The sequence below is a fragment of the Lygodium microphyllum genome, chromosome 4, assembly GCF_053477565.2.
Source record: "Lygodium microphyllum isolate KBCC chromosome 4, Lygodium_microphyllum_v1.1.10, whole genome shotgun sequence".
Taxonomy (NCBI): domain Eukaryota; kingdom Viridiplantae; phylum Streptophyta; class Polypodiopsida; order Schizaeales; family Lygodiaceae; genus Lygodium; species Lygodium microphyllum.
This window is the reverse complement of record NC_141138.1, coordinates 30,539,285-30,558,548: the sequence shown is the minus strand read 5'-3', so window position 1 is coordinate 30,558,548 and position 19,264 is coordinate 30,539,285. Positions and strand designations below refer to the sequence as shown.

Here is a 19,264-nt window from a genome sequence, read left to right as displayed (position 1 = left end):
TTTGAAGAGCTATGGTATAGAAACAAACCCTATTATGAGCACTTGTGTTTGTTTAGATGTGAGGCCTAAATGCATATTTCCAAGAATAAGAGGAGCAAATTCATAGAAATGCATTTTTATTGGGTATGGATATTAATGAGAGATGGGATACCATTTATGGGATCTGGAGGCTAGAGAGAGAGAGAGTGCATAGTCACAATGTGATATATTCAATGAAAATGTCCATAGACAACCTATCAAGATTGCTGACATACACAAGGTGGTACTTTAGGAGGATGGACGACAACCATTATAACCTCTTCCACATGATGCAAGGCCAGGACAACCACATTAATTTAGGTGGGAATACCACAACGAAGTGTGTAGCCTAACCCTTTAGCATGATAAATAGTTGTGATAACAAAATGCTCAAGTTGAGCATATACTAAGATGATCAACAAGAGTCTCTAGACCTCCAAAGAGATTAGTCCACCTCTACTATTATATCCTTGGACATCTGGATGAACACTGAATGATCAAGGTTTGAACCAAACGCGGGTATAAAACAATTCTGTTACTGGAAGAATCCCTCTGGCAATGAGCTTTCTCAACAGAGCTCTGCTCACCCCCAAACAACCTCCATTTTAAGATGGCGTTCCAAGAGAAATTTTCACTTGCTGGGCTCCTCTTTACTAGATAAAGTTCCTCACAAGTTGCTTCACATTGCCAATACAAGACATCTGGAAGTCTAGTTGCACTCCGACAGATAAACCATTTGTCTAATGCTTAGAAGCAACAACTAGTTTCTTCTCTAACATGGGAAACCATAGTAAGAGGCTGGTCTGTGTCTTTTATATCTAGGAGAACTTGTCTTTTATATTATTCTTGAGGACAAGGTTACGAATTGATTACTAAATGTACCATTGTAGATGACAACAAAATCCAAGATTTCTTTTAAAAAGCTGTTGCTTAAGCTGATTAGCTGACAGCATGGAGAAACCAAACTCTCTTCAGCTGCAGGAAAAATCACTTAGAAATTGGGCATGCACCTAAACAACACCTTCTCAGTTCCTTGATGTTTTGAACCTTCTTCATAAAGACCACTTCAACTACTTTAAAAGCTGGTGAATTTTAACTCACAAGGATTGTTGCAAGCCATTGTATGTCATCAAAAAAGTACAGTATCATCAAAGATTAGCCTAATGGTTCAAGGCAATAATCAAGATACCACATGAATCCTTTAGCCTCAACGAAGTAAGTAGTTCACATATTGTTTGGAATGACAATTAGTTCCACATTTGATGCGGTGATATCAAAGATACACAAGAAAGGTATACCCAATCCTAGCAGATACAAGATTCAAGATGACTTGCAAATCAAGCCTTAGACTACTTTACAATATGCCTTAGGCATGGGTATCAAAGCACTTGCCTTACAATATGTTTAATGCAGGATTATTGAGCAAAATATATAATTAAAATTTTGGATTGCTTTACAGTATGTCTGAAGCATGTGTATCGAAGGGCTTGCATAGAATCTCGTAAGTGCTATCAGCCCAAACCTGGAAACATACACCAAAATCATTAAAAACCAGCATTCAGACTCTTGAAAGATGTTCTTTAGAGCCATAAAAGTTAAACTTCTATCTGAGAGCAGCAAAAGAACACAGTAATAATCTTACTAGCAATTCTACCGTGTTCATAAAGGTAAGTTTAATGTTCACATTTGACACACAAGTTGACCCAGAACAAACTTGTACAAATCTAAGGTATTTGCTGATTTTGCTTCAGTCATGGCAAGTATTCAAGAAGTCTTATTTCAGAAACAAAGACAATGCAACTCTCTAGAGATATTTGGTACTACCAACTTGGCACCCAACAATTCAGTGTTGCACCTAATTATATACTGCTTGTCATGTGTCAGCTCAATTTATCAGCATCATTGCACCTCCATATATCTTCCTCCCTAGCAACGAGTGTCCATCTATTGCAATAGTTTTCAGCTCGTTCACACACTTCATTTGCTTCAGTTGTCTATCATTCTGACATAGAACCAACTCAAACAATGTCAGATTCAACCTTTTCGGAGATTGAGGCCCTGTGAACGAAGTTAAACAGGATACTTTTTAATGCATAAATAGGCGAAACAATCCATTCAATGAAGGCACCCACCACCATAGTTGCCTCTGTACGACGTACAACACCGTCCATATGGTACCGTACGGTACAAATTTGTATGTTAAAACGGGCCTATTTGGGCTGGCTGGCCTGCGCATCCTCAATCCCGTGTCCCACATTTCCTGCGGCCCCACGTCCCGCGTTTCCCGCGTTTCTTGCACTTTTTGGGGGTTTAGGAAGCCTTACCTCATCCCACCCCCTTTTCCAGCCATGCATTCCCCCCTGCCCCGCCAGCCCTCTTTGGATTCCTTCCAGCTGGCAGCCCTCTCTTTGACTGTTGACCCCTCTCTCTTTGACTGTTTGAACTTCGACCCTTCTCTCATCTACAAAAGGTGCTCCTCTCTTCCATGCTTCCATACCAATTCAGCAAGCACTTACCATTCTCATCTTCCTCTCTTGGATCTTGATTCTTGAATGGACTTGTGATTTGTCATTCTCGAATCTCACTTCCCATCTCCTCTTTTCCGCACCCTATCGAAGCATTTGCCATTCTCAAATCTCATCTCCCATCCTCTCTATCCCACACCCTATCAAAGCATTTGCCATTCTCATCTCCCATCCCCTCTCTCTCACTCTTGCTCTTTCAACTTTACCCCAACCCTCGGGAACATGAGTCTCCCTCCCTTTCAACTTTCAAGACTCAAGTTTCAAGAGTCGAGACTCAAGCATCTCTCTCTCTCTCTCTCTCTCTCTCTCTCTCTCTCGCTATGGCCTCTTTATCCGTCATCGGCACCATGACTCATGAGAAGCAAAAGGCCTTCAATTTGCATGTGATCCATGTGGAGAGGGACACAAAGAAGTCCAACTCCCACCATTGGATATGCAAGTATTGTGGGAAGTGCTAGTGCAACTCGGCTTCTCCAACATCTTTCCAAGACACGGGAGCAAGTTGCTCCATTCAAGAAGATCCCTCAAAACATCGTGGAGGAGATTCTTGCCAAGATGAGAGGGGGATCCACAAGAGGAGGAGGAAGTGGCTTATCGCGCACCAACTCCTATGCCTACTAACGAGGAAGCATAAAATGTGGGTGTATGTGGGAGAGGCTTCTACCATTGGTGGTAGGGGCTCCACATCCGCATCTCGCTCCGGTAAAAGACAAAGAGTGAAGGCTCATGCGGTGCCAGAGAGACAATCCTCTCTCTCTCAAGCTCCCGGTCATGTGCGTGGATTGGTTGCCTTTCTTAGAGAAAGGCAATGACTTGCAGACATTGAAATTGCACGCACGGTGATTGAGTGCAATCTTGCATTCAATGTCCTAAAGCAAGAGCAATGGAAGAAGATGGTAAAAGACATTGCCAATGTGGGACCATGTGAAGGATGAACCAATGTTACATACAATGACATGAGGACGAAAAAGATTGATGATGAGAGGCAGAAGATTGATAGAGCCCTTGATCCTGTTCGAGCCGCATGGATAAAATATGGTTACTCCATTTTCACTAACGGATGGAGTAATCATAAGAAACTGGGCATCATCAACATACTCGTCTTATGTCCACTTGGCACTTACTTTTTGCGGGCCGTAGATACCAGCAAGAGGGGGAGGAAAACGATGGGCGCATTCATCTACTGCCACATTCGACAAGCTATCATTGAGGTATACATTGCAATTTGCCTTTTAAATTTGTTTCAATTTCTTCCATTATGATAATATCATGATTCATAATTGAAATTTGATTTATATATAACTATCTATCTCCCTATTCTAATAATTAATTTCTCTCTAGTATCTATGATCTATCTTGATTCTCTCTTTTCCCCTCGGCTGCAAGGCCCCCAACCCCCGAGCCCCATCTCTCTTCATCCTTGAATCTTGAAAGTTGAAACTTGAAACTTGAAACTTGAAAGGCTCAAGTTTCAACTCTCTCTAGGCTCTTTCTCTCTCTAACCTCCAATTTTCAAGTATTGTTAGTAATAAGTATACTTGTAATTTGTAAATTGTGGTTGTAGGTGGGCCCCTCAAATGTGGTGCAAGTTGTTACCAACAATGCATTGAGTTGTCGGCGCATGGGCTGTTTGCTTGAGGCCGAGTTTCCTACGATTGTGTGGACTCCATATGCAAGCCATTGTTTGGACTTACTCATGGGGGACATTGGAAAGCTCAAGTGGGTGAAGAGGGTGGTTCGCAAAGCTACATCTATTGTCATATTCTTCACGGTAAAGGTAAAGGTGCTCGCGATGTATCGTGAACATAGCACACTGGAGTTGAAGAAGCCTTCTTCAACTCGCTTTGCTTACATGTGGTGATTGCTAGAGCGCCTTTATGAGGTGTGGTCCGTGTCCACTCTATGGAATGAGTGGGATGAGCATGAGATCGAGGAGACCAAAGCCATGCAGTGCTTGTGCCTTAATGAGCAGTTTTGGCAAAAAGTCTGTGTCGTTGTCATTGTCGTGACTCCCTTTTATAGGGTGTTACGTACGAGTGATTGCGAGGGATCCACCATGGGCCTTCTCGTTCACTTATTTAGAGCAGCATTAGTGGAGACACGTGCTTGTACAGTGATCACAAAGACACATCGTGCACATCTTTTAGAGATAGCAGAGGAGATGGGCGTGGATGTATAAGCCCATCTATGGTTTTGCCGCATTGGTACATCCGGGCAGCCTATAAGTCACCGGCGGTCATGGATGATAGAGAGTTCCATTTGGACCAGCTTTCTTATTTGACTCATGTGGTCCCTATGGATGACCACAATGCAGTGCTGGAGGAGCTAAGATGCTATGCAGATCAGAGAGGACATGTGGCTTTTGCTTTTTCCACTTGTTGGAGGAGAGAGTTACTTGTGAAGGCTTTATTTTGGTGGCAAAACTTTGAATACGCACTGGAGACCCTTTAGCCCTTAGCTATGAGGGTCCTTGCCCAAGATTACTCTTCAGGTGCGTGTGAGAGAAACTGGAGTGCCTATTCTCTCATTTACACAAAGATTCACAATCAGCTTAGCACACGACAGTTAGAGTGGCTAGTCTTTTGCCATACTAACTTACGCATGATCAGAGCTATGATGAGCATGGGTAGTCCAAAGCAAGTAAAGTTTAAACACTTAACCATAACATTTAAAATTTGTTGTTTTAACTTTTAAACTTTGAACTTTAAAGTTTATACTTAACAATTTAGACCTTAGCATTTACAATGATCAATCTTAAGTGTATCACTGCATTGTGTAGATGCATGTGTAGGTGAATGTTGATACATTCAAGTTGACAGGCGACACTCTTTCAAGTATACATAAGGAGGTGGATGAGGAGGAGATGATTTTTGTAGAGCTCTATAGAGAGCTTATAGCAGCAGATACTCGTGAAACTCGTAATCAGCGTGCTCGTGGGTGAGGAGTTTGAGTATGTGGTAGCAGGGGCATGGTCATTCGACGCCCTTCATCATCGAGGGGTAGTTAAAGTGACTTATGTAAGGTGGGGCTCTAGTAGCTCACATCATGTGTCTCATGATGACATCCCCCCCGTTGCCTACACAATCGCCACCTAGGAAGCCATCATTTGATGATGGTGGTAACCTCATCAATGAGGATGAGTATGAGTGTGTCTCATAATCGGATGCCGACGAGTCATCTTCAGACTCTCTTGATAAGCACTCAGATGGTTTTGATGATGATGATGATAGTGATGCCTCATCATAGATTCATAGGTCTCTCTTGTTTTTGTATCAGATATACTAGACTGTAGTTGTATCGCATGTTTTGCGCAGCCCATGTGACCGCGATGGTCACCCTCATATATTCATCTTATTCTGTAATGAAATGGCTATTTCCACTTTAAACATGTATTCTATGATCTATCATTTAATGATTTATCGTTTTTAAATAATATCGTACCGTATCTTATAAAATCATAAGGTACCATTTAGTACTGTATTTTATCGTACCGTACCGTATCGTACCTGACAACTATGCCCACCACATTAGATAGACAATGAACCTCTAGTCAAGGTGAGTGCTCTAGCCTAGGGCATGTGAGCATTTGGATTTGGCAATCCCAGTCTAGCCCAACAAGGCTGCAAAACTTGAGCACCAAGAATTGTTGTCAGTGAGTCTAGCTCTTCCTCCATATCCCATGAGAGGTGTAGGGGAGTGTAAATCAACCTATTTAATAATAGTCTCATCTTGACTATAGGAGTTTGTGCGAGTGCTAATCCCAAAGAAAAATCTCCTCAAATTATTGAAGAAGACCTGCACATTTCTTCAATAAGTGCACTTCAAGGCACACATGGCATCCTCCCTTAGCTGTCTTTACATAGGAAGTGACATTAGCTCAATGGCTCCCTTTTTTCAATTCACTAAACATCCCCAAAACTCAAATATTAAATGCACCTAATGTGTATGGGCATCCACATTTCATGCATGCAAAATGTGCAGGTGCCACCTGAGATAGATAGGCCCCACCGTAAATAGTTGGTTGGCTAATGTCTATAAATAGGGGTATAGCCAACCACTTTGCACACCCCACATTCTTTTGCATCCCCGATCTCTCCAATCTGCCCATCATCTTTAGCTGCTGCCATGCCTTGGAGAGAGAGAGAGAGAGAGAGAGGAGGTTTACAAAAAAAAAAAGAGAGAGGAGGGGGCAGCAGTCCCACACTCAAAAGATACAAGTACAATAGGTCTAAAGTAAGTTATACCTGTCCCTAACTCTATTGGAGTTAAATTAACTCTAGAAGTAGTGATACAGCTTATTAACTTAGTTGTGCCCACACCACACACTAAAACATTGGGCACTGCCCATAATTGACCAATTCTAACACCCCCCGTAGTGCCAATGTGATGAAGTACAAAGGAGTGAATCAATCACCAAAAGGTAGTAAGTTCAAGGATTTTGCATCATGACTTGAAGTGTTTTGTTTCTATCCCTACAGGCTGCCCTGCTGCTGTCTGTCATCTGGAGCACTTTCTCCGCTTCACCCCGCTGCTGGTCTGCTTCTGGTGGCTGCAGATCAAGCTGCTCTAATTGCCATGTCATCAACTCCACGTGCCAGCTGCTGCGTTTTGAGTTTTCCAATACTTTTCTGCATCCACCTGATATGTGCTTTTATCCACAATGAGTCGCTTTTGAGTTTTCAGCACTTGAGCAAGAGACACCTTTCTGGATCCATATGAAGTAATTTTTCTCGTAGTAGCCTTGTGTAGTCCGTAGAGCCTTAGGTACCTAAGTGGGACTGATGTGATATTTAGGTCTAATCTATTGGTGGTTTTTCCATGGCTTAGGATAAGTTTCTAGGACCATTCCATGTGGGTTCCTATAATCTCGTGCAATTTTCGAACTATTGACTACTAGCAAGAGCTGTTCATCCTAGACCAACAAAAGTTCCTTCAACAAACTTTCTTTTTGTTTTGTGGGTATTGCTGGGTGGGTCGGTTTGGATGAACCTTGTTGTTTATCAGCTCAGCTCACTCCCTCTTGCTAAAGGTAGAGATTATTCTAGCCTTAGGGAGATTTAGGTGGATGTGTTAATCAACAAAATCAACTTGACATTATGTTTTGTGCTTGAATGAGCATCCTAGCAAGATTTCTCATTCCACATCCTCTAGATTGGGGAAAACATATGGAAATGCTTTCCATCTCAAAGGATACCATCCAATGCTATCATTGTGGTAAGAAGGGACATTTGCGCAAGGATTGCAAACAATTAGTGGTTTCGAGGAAGAAGGAGAAAAAGAAGCATTAGGATATGGAATCCTCCGATGAGTCATCCACCTCCTCCAACTCCAACTCGGATCCTCCAACCAAGATGTGGAAAGGATCATCTTCTTCAAATTGTGGGAAGGGCTTGGCAGCCCCTCTTGCTTTTTAGTCCAGGTGATGCAATCATCCCTCACGACTCTCAATGTCAGAGAGGGAAAGAGGCAATTTTTATGGCTCCTGCCCATCACCGCTGCCACTGCACCCCCGGCTACCCCCCTTGGTTTCTCCCATCGGTCACCACTGACCTACCACTGCATCCCCCCATGACCCCCCCATTTTGCTTGCCTGTCCCTCTACGCGGCACACTGCGCCTCTCCCCCCGCCAGACTTTCTCGCCATCGCGCTGCCCCATGCCTATACAAACCCCCCCCCCCCCCCTCCACCAACAACCTGTGATGTGCCCGCCTATTGGCTGTCCAAGCATGTTTTGGCAGTCCATTGAGAAACGAATCTAAGTGTCATCACCCAGCACTCCCATGGATTGTCACGGGGTTTGTCGCCTAGGGTTTCCTGAGTTCGCCTCGCAACGAACGTTCGCGGCCGAACCCACTAGGATCAACCTGAAACTTGAGTCCCTAGTGGTCAAGGTCTCCTGACAGGATTCTAGCGTTGGGTCCTAGACATTCTACTTCACGCAGAGTTACCCAATCTGAAGCAGATCCATATCCCACTTGGTTAAGGAGAATGAGAAATGAGAGGAATGCGTCGCTCCAACTCTTTGGCCGTAGGGCATAATCCCATTTCGGTCCCCTAAAACGGCATGAATCGGGTTCTAACCCCGCGCTACCTAAAGGTTGAACGATGGTAAAACCTTGTGAGAAGCCTCCCAGTTCTTTGGGACTACCGTGCCGTAGGGTGGACCCGTCGGGGTTCCACCCACCCTGTTCCCTCCATAGACGTACTTTAGTTATCTAATTAGCCTCTATCACATTTATGTGCGACATTTAAAATCAACTTCCTTAATTAGCCTTTTAGGGAACAGGGTTCGTTCACGTAATCTTACAGCACTAACACGCAAACAATTTCAAACAGGTTCCTTGGAAGTAAACTTAATATTAGCGTTTTAATTGAGATACAAGTCTTGTTCAAAAGAGACAATTTTTGCAATCCGTGAGGATGCACCTTATTTCCTCCAAGATTCCGCCCTTGCACTAGTAACAGGAGCCTCGAGAATCTATCTCGAGTCACATAGATCGTTTGAGGAGGACCCAGAGGCAAGGAATTTAAGCTAGAGCCCCCCTTGGCATCCAAGCGTCCTCCTACATTCAAACCAACCCGCGGAGAGATCTCTAGTAGCGGGTTCAATCCACGTTCTTGTCATGGCTATTAGAACCCCCTTGGCTAGGGTTGGCGGCTAGCTGGGGGTGGTTTGGTGCGCCCTCCAAGAGTTCAACCTAATTTATTATTCCCATTTCTTTTATGAGTTTGGAGTTATACAATCCTTTTACAAGCAGTGTTTCTAAATTTACAAGCACAAATAATGATGAAGGCGAGTGCTCGGAACAAATGCTAAGGTGGAGTCCCTATGTTTGACGCTTAGCATTTGTCCTTCTTGCCTTAGCGTCAATTTCCAATATCCTCTGAGGGATAGAGAATACCTTCTTTCTGACCCTACTCCTATGTGATAGGAGCGAGCAATTATGCAATTGGATCTATATCCGATAGTTCTCTGATGGTAGCTGTCCTACCTTGCTGGCCCTTAGTTCAAGGTTCTTGTCTTGGAAAAACGACACTCGAGTTTTCTTGTATTAACATCGAGTTGTATCATGGCTAAATGCGATATCTCCGAGGTTGTTTTAGCCTTATCGCGGCCAAATGTAGGATAGAGATCAATCAGTGGTTCACTTGTCTCAAGGTCAACCTATGAATGTAACAATAGTTTGACTCATTTACTTTTAAACCCTAAATAAGTCAAGTTAAGCCCTAGCCTTACGTATCATATAGGATTCATCTTATTGAACTACCTTGAGCAATTAAGTTTAGCACTTCATAAGCGCGTCTTATATCTATCCTTAAGAGAATCCCTAGCAGTGCAACTAAAACTGACCATGATGCCACGCAATCTAGATGTAAGTCTTTCCTAAGACGATGATGCAATGCGGAGCTTCTACTCTTGGGAATTCATTTCAATGCACTTATGCAAAAAATAAATAGAGGCTTGTATTTTTCTTTTGTGCGGGGGACACGAAGTTATCAGGCCTAATGCAAATGCGAGCTACTTCTCTTTAAAGGTTTACAGAAGCCTAATACTCGGCTTAGTATTGCAACAACTTAACCGTTTTTGTGGTAACCCATGATCATCATGAACTTGATTCAAGCCCTTACACCTACCTTTCCAATTTCGCAGATTTCGATGTTAAAAGGATCAAGATCAAAGTCAAAAGGAAGCATGGATACTAACCCTGACAAAAAGTATGATTTCCGCCTAATGATGACTATACTTTATCGTTCTGATAACCCATTTTTCAATTTCTTTTACCTCTCAAGCATGCCAATGCTAGTGCATAAATCTAATGCACTACGAACACAATCAATAAAGCCCTTGATTTCAGTGTGTATCCATGCGTAATCTTTTGTGCAAGTTGTTCGTTCTAAAACATGCCAGAGTGCAATAAAACACAGTAACCTAATTGGTGGTTAGTTATCATAGATTTTTACCAAAATACTTCTCTCTTCCCAATGAAGTAGATTTGCATTTTTAAGAGTTCCCATCAAAGTAGGATTTATGGGACACACCTGGTTACCAAGTGTCGCGGTTCCTTGACCTACAACTCCATCGGTTGAAGCGGGATTCACACTCGATTATTGGACCTTACTTCGCTTGGGAGGCATCGTATAGTTTGGCTTTTTCCTCGCGGCTACGCACCTGGGTTACAAGAGAGTTGACTCCTTGTGGAAGGAAATCGACTGTGAGAACCCTCTTAAAGAGGGGGGAAAAATAAAGGGAAAGCTTGAAAGCCTCCAAGGGAAATTTCCCTTTTTCTCTCTCCTCTCTCTCTCTCTCTCTCCAGACCGACAGCAGGGGAGGGTACTGGTAGTAATCCCCCTCCTTATGCCTAAGGGGCTTTTATAGTGGTTTTTTTTTGTGGGGGGAGGGGGGGGGAGGAGAGTATGGTATGGAGCCCCCCTCCTTATCCCCATCAGGGCGGCTAGGTGTATGACCGCCATACAGTCGATGCCTCCCTGCTCCACGTCGTCACATCCTCCCACAGCAGCCGTTGGCCACCACGTAGCTCCTCCGCCATCCCATCTCGTCATCATGTCATCTCCTGTAGTGCTCTTCGTGACGATTGCGACCAACTAGGAAGATGAACTCGTCTTCCTCACGCCCCCACTCCCACTCGTCATCACACGGCAGTCCCCTCCGGGCGTTTATTCTTTCTTTTTTTAAATTCGTTAATTAAAAGGGCCGCCGGGGGGGGGGGGGGGTGTGTGGGTCATACAGCAGGGGAGGGAAATATTACACAACCCCTTTGCATTGTAAACCCCCCCCCCCCCCCCCCAACGCCCTGTGGCTCCCCCTGCCAGCAACCCCTTCGTAATCTCCTTTACCCTGCAGCTTCTATCTGTCGCTCCAAGCCCACCACCCTTTGCAACCCCCAAACCCCCCCCCCCCCCCCCCCCCCCCCCCCCCCAAAACCCTCGTACTGGCCCCCGTCTCCCTCACCCTACAGCTCTAAGGGCCCCACCTGCACGGCTCCAGTCTAACCCCATCATTTGTGGCGCCGCTGCCTCCATCATCGTCAGAAAACCGAACCCCCCCCCACCCCTTCCTTCTCATCGTCCGTGGCGCAAATAGCAGGTTTTGGGTGGAGATCGCAGGACTCCCAGAGGTGGACTCCTGGATTATTGGAGGAGACTTCAACAACCTGGAGGCCTTAGAGGACTAGCAAAGCAGAGGCAGAAACTACCAAGGGATAGCTAGGGAGGAGTAGGAGGCATGGGAGGTCTTATTACTGGCAGTAGGAGCACGCGATGCTTGGAGAGACCTTGCTTTCCACAGGAGGGAGAGATCGCTAGACTTCTCTTGGTTGGAGATATAGGCGGCTAGGCGGCTAGGCGGAGTTTTGCTGGAGCAGCTGGACAGGTTTTATGTGGGGGAGTGGGGATGCTCTTGCGGAGGCGAGGTAGGGCAGTTGGTAGGCACCACTTTGTCTGATCACTGCCTGGTTCTCCTGGCACTTGATCCCCTAGCCTCTGCCCTAGACACACAATCCTGTCGGATCCTTGACTCAATCTACAAGAGGTAGGAGGTGAAGAGTCAGATTGAGCAGATTTGTACTAGGGAGTGGGATAGGAGGGACCGGATTGCAAAGGAGGTTGCAGAGGCCCTAGCCTAGTCGAGCAGCATCTGCCAGGAGGCAGCCCTACAGTCCAGGCAGTAGAGCTGGGAGGAGGGGAGAGCACTCCGGCAGGACCTAGCAGCCACATAGAGACTCTTATAGGAGGCACCAAGGGATCCCATCCTCCATGCACAGGAGGTGCGCACACGAGCGGGTCTTGCTAGCCTAGAAGACAGGCGCTCGGAGTTTTCATTCCGTACCTTCTTCAATACCTATTGGGAGGTGGTGAAGGACCCCCTATTGTTGGCCTTCCAGGAGATCTTCAGCTCCGGACGAATACTAGGGAGTCTATCGACAGGTCTTATCAATCTTCTCCCTAAAGGAGGAGACTAGCTAGAGCTATCCTAGTGACGATCACCCTGTTGTCAGTGGCCTATAAGGCACTGGCCAAGATGATTGGTAGGCGACTCCGTCTTGTGCTTCCAGACATCATCCATGACACACAGACAGGCTTTGTCCAGGATAGGAGCATCCTAGACAATGTCTTCACCTTCTTTGAGGCAACAGAGTGGGCCCAGTATAGTAGTCAGGGATTGCCCGTACTAATCTTGGATTTTGAGAAAGCCTATTACAAGGCTGACTGGGACTTCTTAGAGGGTATCATGGTGACGTTGGGCTTTCCCCAGGCATGGATCTGCAGAGTCTCTGCACGGACTACTCGAAAGACCCATTGAGAAGGTCCGACTTAGGCGACTCATCCTTAAGATTCAACCCTATCAATTGATAGTAGGTGTGTATGCAAGCATGAAATGCAGGACATACTTGTAGACACACATAGCAGAATTGCTGGAGCAACACTTCAACAGAGAACCGACAGTCCGCAAGGTACTGCAATCTCAACCATGGTGGCCTACACTTTTTCGAGACGTAGCATGATTTGTAAAGCACTGTGATGAGTGCCAACAGACCAAGGTACCTATTCGCAAGGACAACCTTTCGAAAAATGGAAAATTGACTTCATCGGGCCCATGAAGCTAACCCCAATCATTGCAAGACAACCTTTCGAAAAATGAAAAATTGACTTCATCGGGCCGATTAGTCCCGCAACACAATACTCGTAGGCCAAGTATATCATAATTGCCACAAATAATCTCACAAAGTGGGCAGAAGCACGAGCCACTAGAAAGAATGACACTAGAACCACAGCTAAGTTCCTTTGGGAGCAGGTGATCTCGTGATTCGACTGCTCCATTGAACTAGTTAGTGATCAAGGTATGCATTTCATCAATGAAGTGATTGCTCATCTTCTATCTACCTTTCTAATCATCCATCGGAAATCCTCGCCTTACTATCCTCAAGCGAACGGCCACGCAGAATCTACAAATAAGATCTTAGTGAATGTCCTGACCACAGTAGTCTCTACTTCGCGCAGCGACTAGACAACAAACTGATGGTAGCCTTATGGGCCTATCGAACAGCCTACAAAACCGCTGTAGGACAAACTCCCTTTAGGTTGACCTATGGAACTAAAGCTATTTTACCAGTGGAATTTTTTGTCCCTAGCCTGAGAGTAGCCATTCAAGAGAGATGGGATAGGAAGGAGGCATGGACAGAATGCCTAGTTGAGCTAGAACGCCTATTAGAGACTCAACTTCTAGCTACCTATGCATTGATTTGAGAAAAGGCACAACGTAAAAGCTGGTTTGACAAGCATGTCAAGCAGCGAGACTTCAATCAGGGCGACCTTGTGCTGTTATACTCGGTGAAAGGCCACGAGCAAAAGATGAAGTTTAGGGGATTAGGGCCTTTCTGAGTTCGCAACATCAGTCGGAACCGACAATGTGGAGCTCAAGACCCTAGATGGAGAGGGCATAGGTTTCTTCAATGATAGCCACATAAAGAAGTACTACCCTCCCCACACATCCACTACACGAGCCTCCCATGCTAGAGTCCCCTGTGAAAGTCCGAGTTGCCACAATTATGAAAATTGAAGACAAGGATGAAAAAGCAGTGAAACTTGCTTACCTCCGTATAACAATCACTGCCCAACGAATACACACTTTTGATGCATTGATCGATGAGGGAGCTGATTTTAATATCTTAACTCACGATCATTAGACTCAATCGACTGACCACAACTACAGCCCATGAGCGCTAAACTCAGCCCTTTTGGGGGCCAATCATATACACTTTTGGAAAAGTGCAAAGTCGCAGTCTGAGAGCATACCCATGATCTTGTATTTATTGTCGAACACAAATGATGCCAGTAAGGAATCATTGTTAGGACACACCTTTTAAAAACAGGCCCATTGCAATGTCGACTATAAGTCACAGCGCATTCATCTTGCCATCGGCAATGTACGTATAGTGATAGCTTTCAACAAGGGCAACGTGGCTCCATCAAAGCCTGCAAAGCCACCGATAGAGAAATCTACAACCAAGTCTAAGGAGGGGGGTCATGACTTGTCACAACCCGCCAAGCCTTAACGCTAGCAAACAGCTAAGATGAAAGCCAAAGCCCATGAAAACCCAAATTCAAATGGGTACCTAAACATCAAGGACCGTCACCTAAAAGCAACCAAATGCGACCTCGCAAGGCTAAGAATTCATACTCGAAACCTAGGAGAGGCAAAGAAGAAACTATAGGTATCAACAAACGGTCAAGCCGCCATAGGTCCCCAAGACCTTATTGCAAGCACAAGGCTATTATGAGGGCAATACCTGGATATGGGTACCTAAAGCCGAGACTGCCAAGTGCACTACTGAAGCACAACCCTCGAGCTTGTCCACACAAGCCCACATGACAGATTAGAAACCGAAATCCCAAACGACTCAAGCTACAGAGCCCATAGAACCCAAACTCACTAAGCCTCCACAGCCTCAATAAGTCTATCAACTGAAATTGCAGCTTAATGCCTCCAAACTGCCTCAACCTAGCACTGCTAGTGCCCCTAAGGTCTCACAAGCAACACACTATCTACATCACAAGCCACACCTAGTGCGCAAGTGACTGAACTGCTTCCTCAAGAGCAGGCAAAACCATAAACCTCAGCTGCAGACCTGTCTAGCCCAATCAAACCTCAACCTCCCATTGTCGGAGGGATTTTTATCGAAAGGTCAAATCCGCCGGGGATTAGAGGTAGAAGGAAGTAGAGATAGGAGATGGAAGAGAAGAAAGAGAATACACGAGTGGTAAACACGACAAAGACAAAGCACAATGAATTGAATCAATATGTATTGAAAGAACCTGGAATCCTTGTACTATTCAAAAACAATCTCCAAGCATTAGATCTCCTCGAGCTTCTTCGTAGAACAAAACGTGCATAAAAATTACAGCTCCTTCTCTGCTACTCGAAACCCAAATTTAATGGCTCTGTTGGCTCCGAAAGGGGGGTAAAACCCCAGGACACCTACTCACGGATCTCCCAGATCACTCCTTCTTCTTCTTTCAGTTCAATCTGCAATTTTCAGCCTGTTTACAACGATCATGACGCGTGCGATTTCGTCAATCTGTCTTTTTTATGAAAAATCTCCTAACTGGCTGAAAAAGCCACTTGCTTTTGCATGCTATTCTAATTTAGAAGCTTTTCTAACTTTTTCGGATTTTTACAATAAATAATATCAAATATAGGCTAAAATTATCCAAAAATCTAGTATTTTTGGATAATCCATGCAACTCACACTAATACTAATGACTCAGATCACATTGACTCTCTTGATTAATAAGAAGTCGGATGATAATGCATTCCATACTTTTTCACACTGTGTCCTCATAACATCATGCACCGTGGGCCTAAAACCCTCTTATGAATGATGATCAATTCTTACCTTGGCCTCAAACTTAGCTGAAAATATGGGGGATGACTTGGTTACTTGCCTTTGACATTTGGATGCTACATTTACTACACTTGCTAAAAGCTATGACTGATTAGACCTAGGCTTTTGAGAAGAGCCTTTAGCAACGGAGGTACGTACACTACCTTGCTCTTGGGAAGAATCAAAATTCGTATTCGTTAAGGCTCCCCAGACAATTGAAGAGCTAATTTCCACCGAGATTTCCCGCGAGCAAGCACACAAATGATGACTCATCACATCATATGACAAGAGCACGGTCCTTACCATAGACCAGAAAATTGAAGAGTTAAAACAACTTGCTGACAACGACTCCTCTTTCTTACGAAAATGGCATGCTCTCCAACTTCAATGGGAGCTAGAGGGCTGCCGAACCTTGACCAATGCTGAGCAGAGACGTACAATTAAAACCTCGGAGTACGACCCAACTTATGTAGCTCCAACCTCCTATAGGTTGTTGACCACCATTCGCAACTGACCCCTAGAAGAGCACATCATGACCCACCCCTATTTAGATCGCATTTTGACGGAGGATTTACACATTGCCAACTGAAGAGACTCCGGTGACTTCCTAATGGATGTCCTCACTTACATCACCCATGTAGGCATCTAACCTGTTGACATGGACCACTATGCTAACATGGAGTACAACCTGAACTTGTACGCTTGGCTCATGTGAAATTGAAACACCGTGAGCATGCACTGAATGACCTTAACCCTTCAACCTCCAATCCTAGGAAGGATTCTTCTCATTGTGAGAGCAGAGGATCGAGATACAGCTAGATTCAGTAGACTGTGAGAGTGAGAGAGACAGAGTTGAAGCACGACACCCAAGAGAATAGACTGAATGAGTGTAATCTAAAAGTACAAAGTACAACCCTTAAACCTTAGGATTGTAGGGGGGTGTTCACACCCGACACACACTAAGTGCCTAAATGTGTGTAACATAAGCACATAAGTACATACGATAATAAGACCATAAGTCTAGGGGAAAAAACCTCTCCTACCGAGAGTAAAAAGTGCCCCAGTGTCCTACTGATCACCGACACTCCCATATGAGCGTAAGCGTAAGTAAGGCGTGAGTAAAATACCCAACAAACCCCCTTGGAGTGAAGAGTGATCAAGAGTACAAGGATCATCCGCCACCAAATGATATAAAATTTAAAGCATCGCGAAATGCTTCAAATTTGTCACGAGGAAGAGCTTTGGTGAAGATGTCTGCCACATTACTAGTGGTAGGACAATAGACAAGGCTGATATCACCTGCATATAGCCTCTCTCTGACAAAGTGATAGTGAATCTCAATGTGTTTCCTGCGAGCATGAAACACTGGGTTCCATGCCACTGCAATGGCACTCTGACTGTCAATGAACAAAGGAGTAGGCTCAGTAACAAATACATCCAAATCAGCTAGCAAACGTCTAAGCCATACGCATTCAACTGTGGTGGTGAAAGCTGCCTTGTATTCAGCTTCACATGACGATGTGGCAACAGTGGATTGTTTCTTGCTAAGCCAAGAAATGCAAGAAGTGCCAAGAAAGAAACAATTGCCACTAGTAGAGTGGCGTGTATCATAATCACCAGCCCAATCAGAATCACTGTAAGCATGTAAATGCAGTGGTCCCCCCTTGGCATAAAGCAACCCAAGAGAACGAGTACCTTGCAAGTAGCGGAGAACACGCTTGATAGCTTGCCAATGTAACATACGTGGCTGATGCATATACCTACTCAAGGCTGAAACTGCAAACTGTATGTCCGGCCTAGTATTGCATAGATAGATAAGACATCCAACTGCAGGAGCATATGTATGTACATCAAACAAATCACTGTCATCATGTAATGACAGTTTCAGTCCAGGTTCCATGGGAGTACAAACTGGCTTGCAATCCTGTAAGCCAAACTTCTCAAGAAGCTGCCCAATATACCTTGACTGTGATAACCCAATACCTCGAGCAGTATGTATGAACTGGATGCCCAAGTAGTAATGCAAAACTCCCAAGTCAGACATGTCAAAAGTTTGCTGCAAATTTTGTTTGAATGCTGAAATCTGATCAGCATGTGTTCCAGTGAGCAAAAGGTCATCAACATAAAGACATAAAATCAGCATAGATCCCCCTTCTTTACATACGTAAAGGGTAGACTCAGATGAACTGTATAGAAACCCCTGACCAAGCAAGAAAGCATCTATCTTTTCATAAGCTCTAGGAGCTTGTTTTAAACCATATAGTGCCTTTTTGAGCTTGCATACCAAATGTTCTGAGCCTTCAACTGCAAAACCAATGGGCTGCTGTACATAAACTTCCTCCTGAAGTTCCCCATGCAAAAATGCAGTCTTGATATCTAGCTGATGAACTGTCCAACCATAATGTGCAGCCAAAGCAATCATAGACTTGATGGTCGTCATACGGGAAGTAGGAGCAAATGTCTCCTCATAATCAATGCCCTTTTTCTGTGCGTAGCCTTTAGCTACCAGCTGTGCCTTGTATTTATCAATGGATCCATCTGCTTTTCTTTTCAATTTGTAGACCCATTTCATTCCAATGGCTTTCTTCCCAAATGGCAAGGACACCAAGTCCCAAGTTTGATTCTTAGTAATAGAATCTAATTCAGCTTGCATGGCTGCCATCCAATGCACACTGTGTTGTGCATCCTCATAACATTCAGGCTCTTCATTATCAAAAGTACTTGCTGCCATCATAAACTCCATAGTATGTGCTGAATCATGCAAACGAGTTTGCCTTCTAGTACGACCAGCCATGGGTGCATCCAAAGGACTATCTTGCATAGTCTGCAAATACCATCTAGGTAGCTGTCTAGCATCCTGGCTGTGTGCAAGCTCTTGCTGAATTTCTGTTTCAGCATGATGCTGAATATTCCGATCAGCCAATGGCTGAATTTCTGCACTATCCATAGGAGCAGCTGGCTGAACATTAGGTTCATTTTGTGAACCTCCAGCTGAATCACCAAAAGTAATGGGCAGCAGCCCTTCAAAAACATCACAGGCAGCCTGATATGTGTCCAAACCAGCCAAGGATAATTCTGATTTTTCATCAAAAACAACATCCCTGCTGACAAAAACCTTCTTAGTAACGGGATCATAGAGTCTGTAGCCTTTGCTCTCATTGCTATATCCCATAAAAATGCACTTAACAGCCTTGTTGTCCAATTTTCTTCTAAGTACCTGTGGAATATAGGCATAGGCAAGACACCCAAAGGTACGAAAATGACCAACAAAAGGTTTACGGCTATTCCAAGCCTCAAATGGTGTGATGGTCTTCAAG

At 44.5% G+C, this 19,264-nt stretch overlaps 1 protein-coding gene across 1 annotated transcript in view; it reads right to left on the bottom strand.

Moving 5' to 3' along the window:
* Nucleotides 1-1,107: 1,107 nt before the first annotated feature.
* Nucleotides 1,108-19,264, bottom strand: part of LOC148036912 (Acyl-CoA N-acyltransferases (NAT) superfamily protein) — a 130,348-nt gene continuing 112,191 nt past the window's right edge. The window contains exon 7 of the mRNA XM_087675835.1: nt 1,108-1,540. Coding sequence (XP_087531961.1) covers nt 1,472-1,540 — 69 coding nt within the window. The 3' untranslated portion in view covers nt 1,108-1,471. The remainder of the gene's footprint in view (nt 1,541-19,264) is intronic.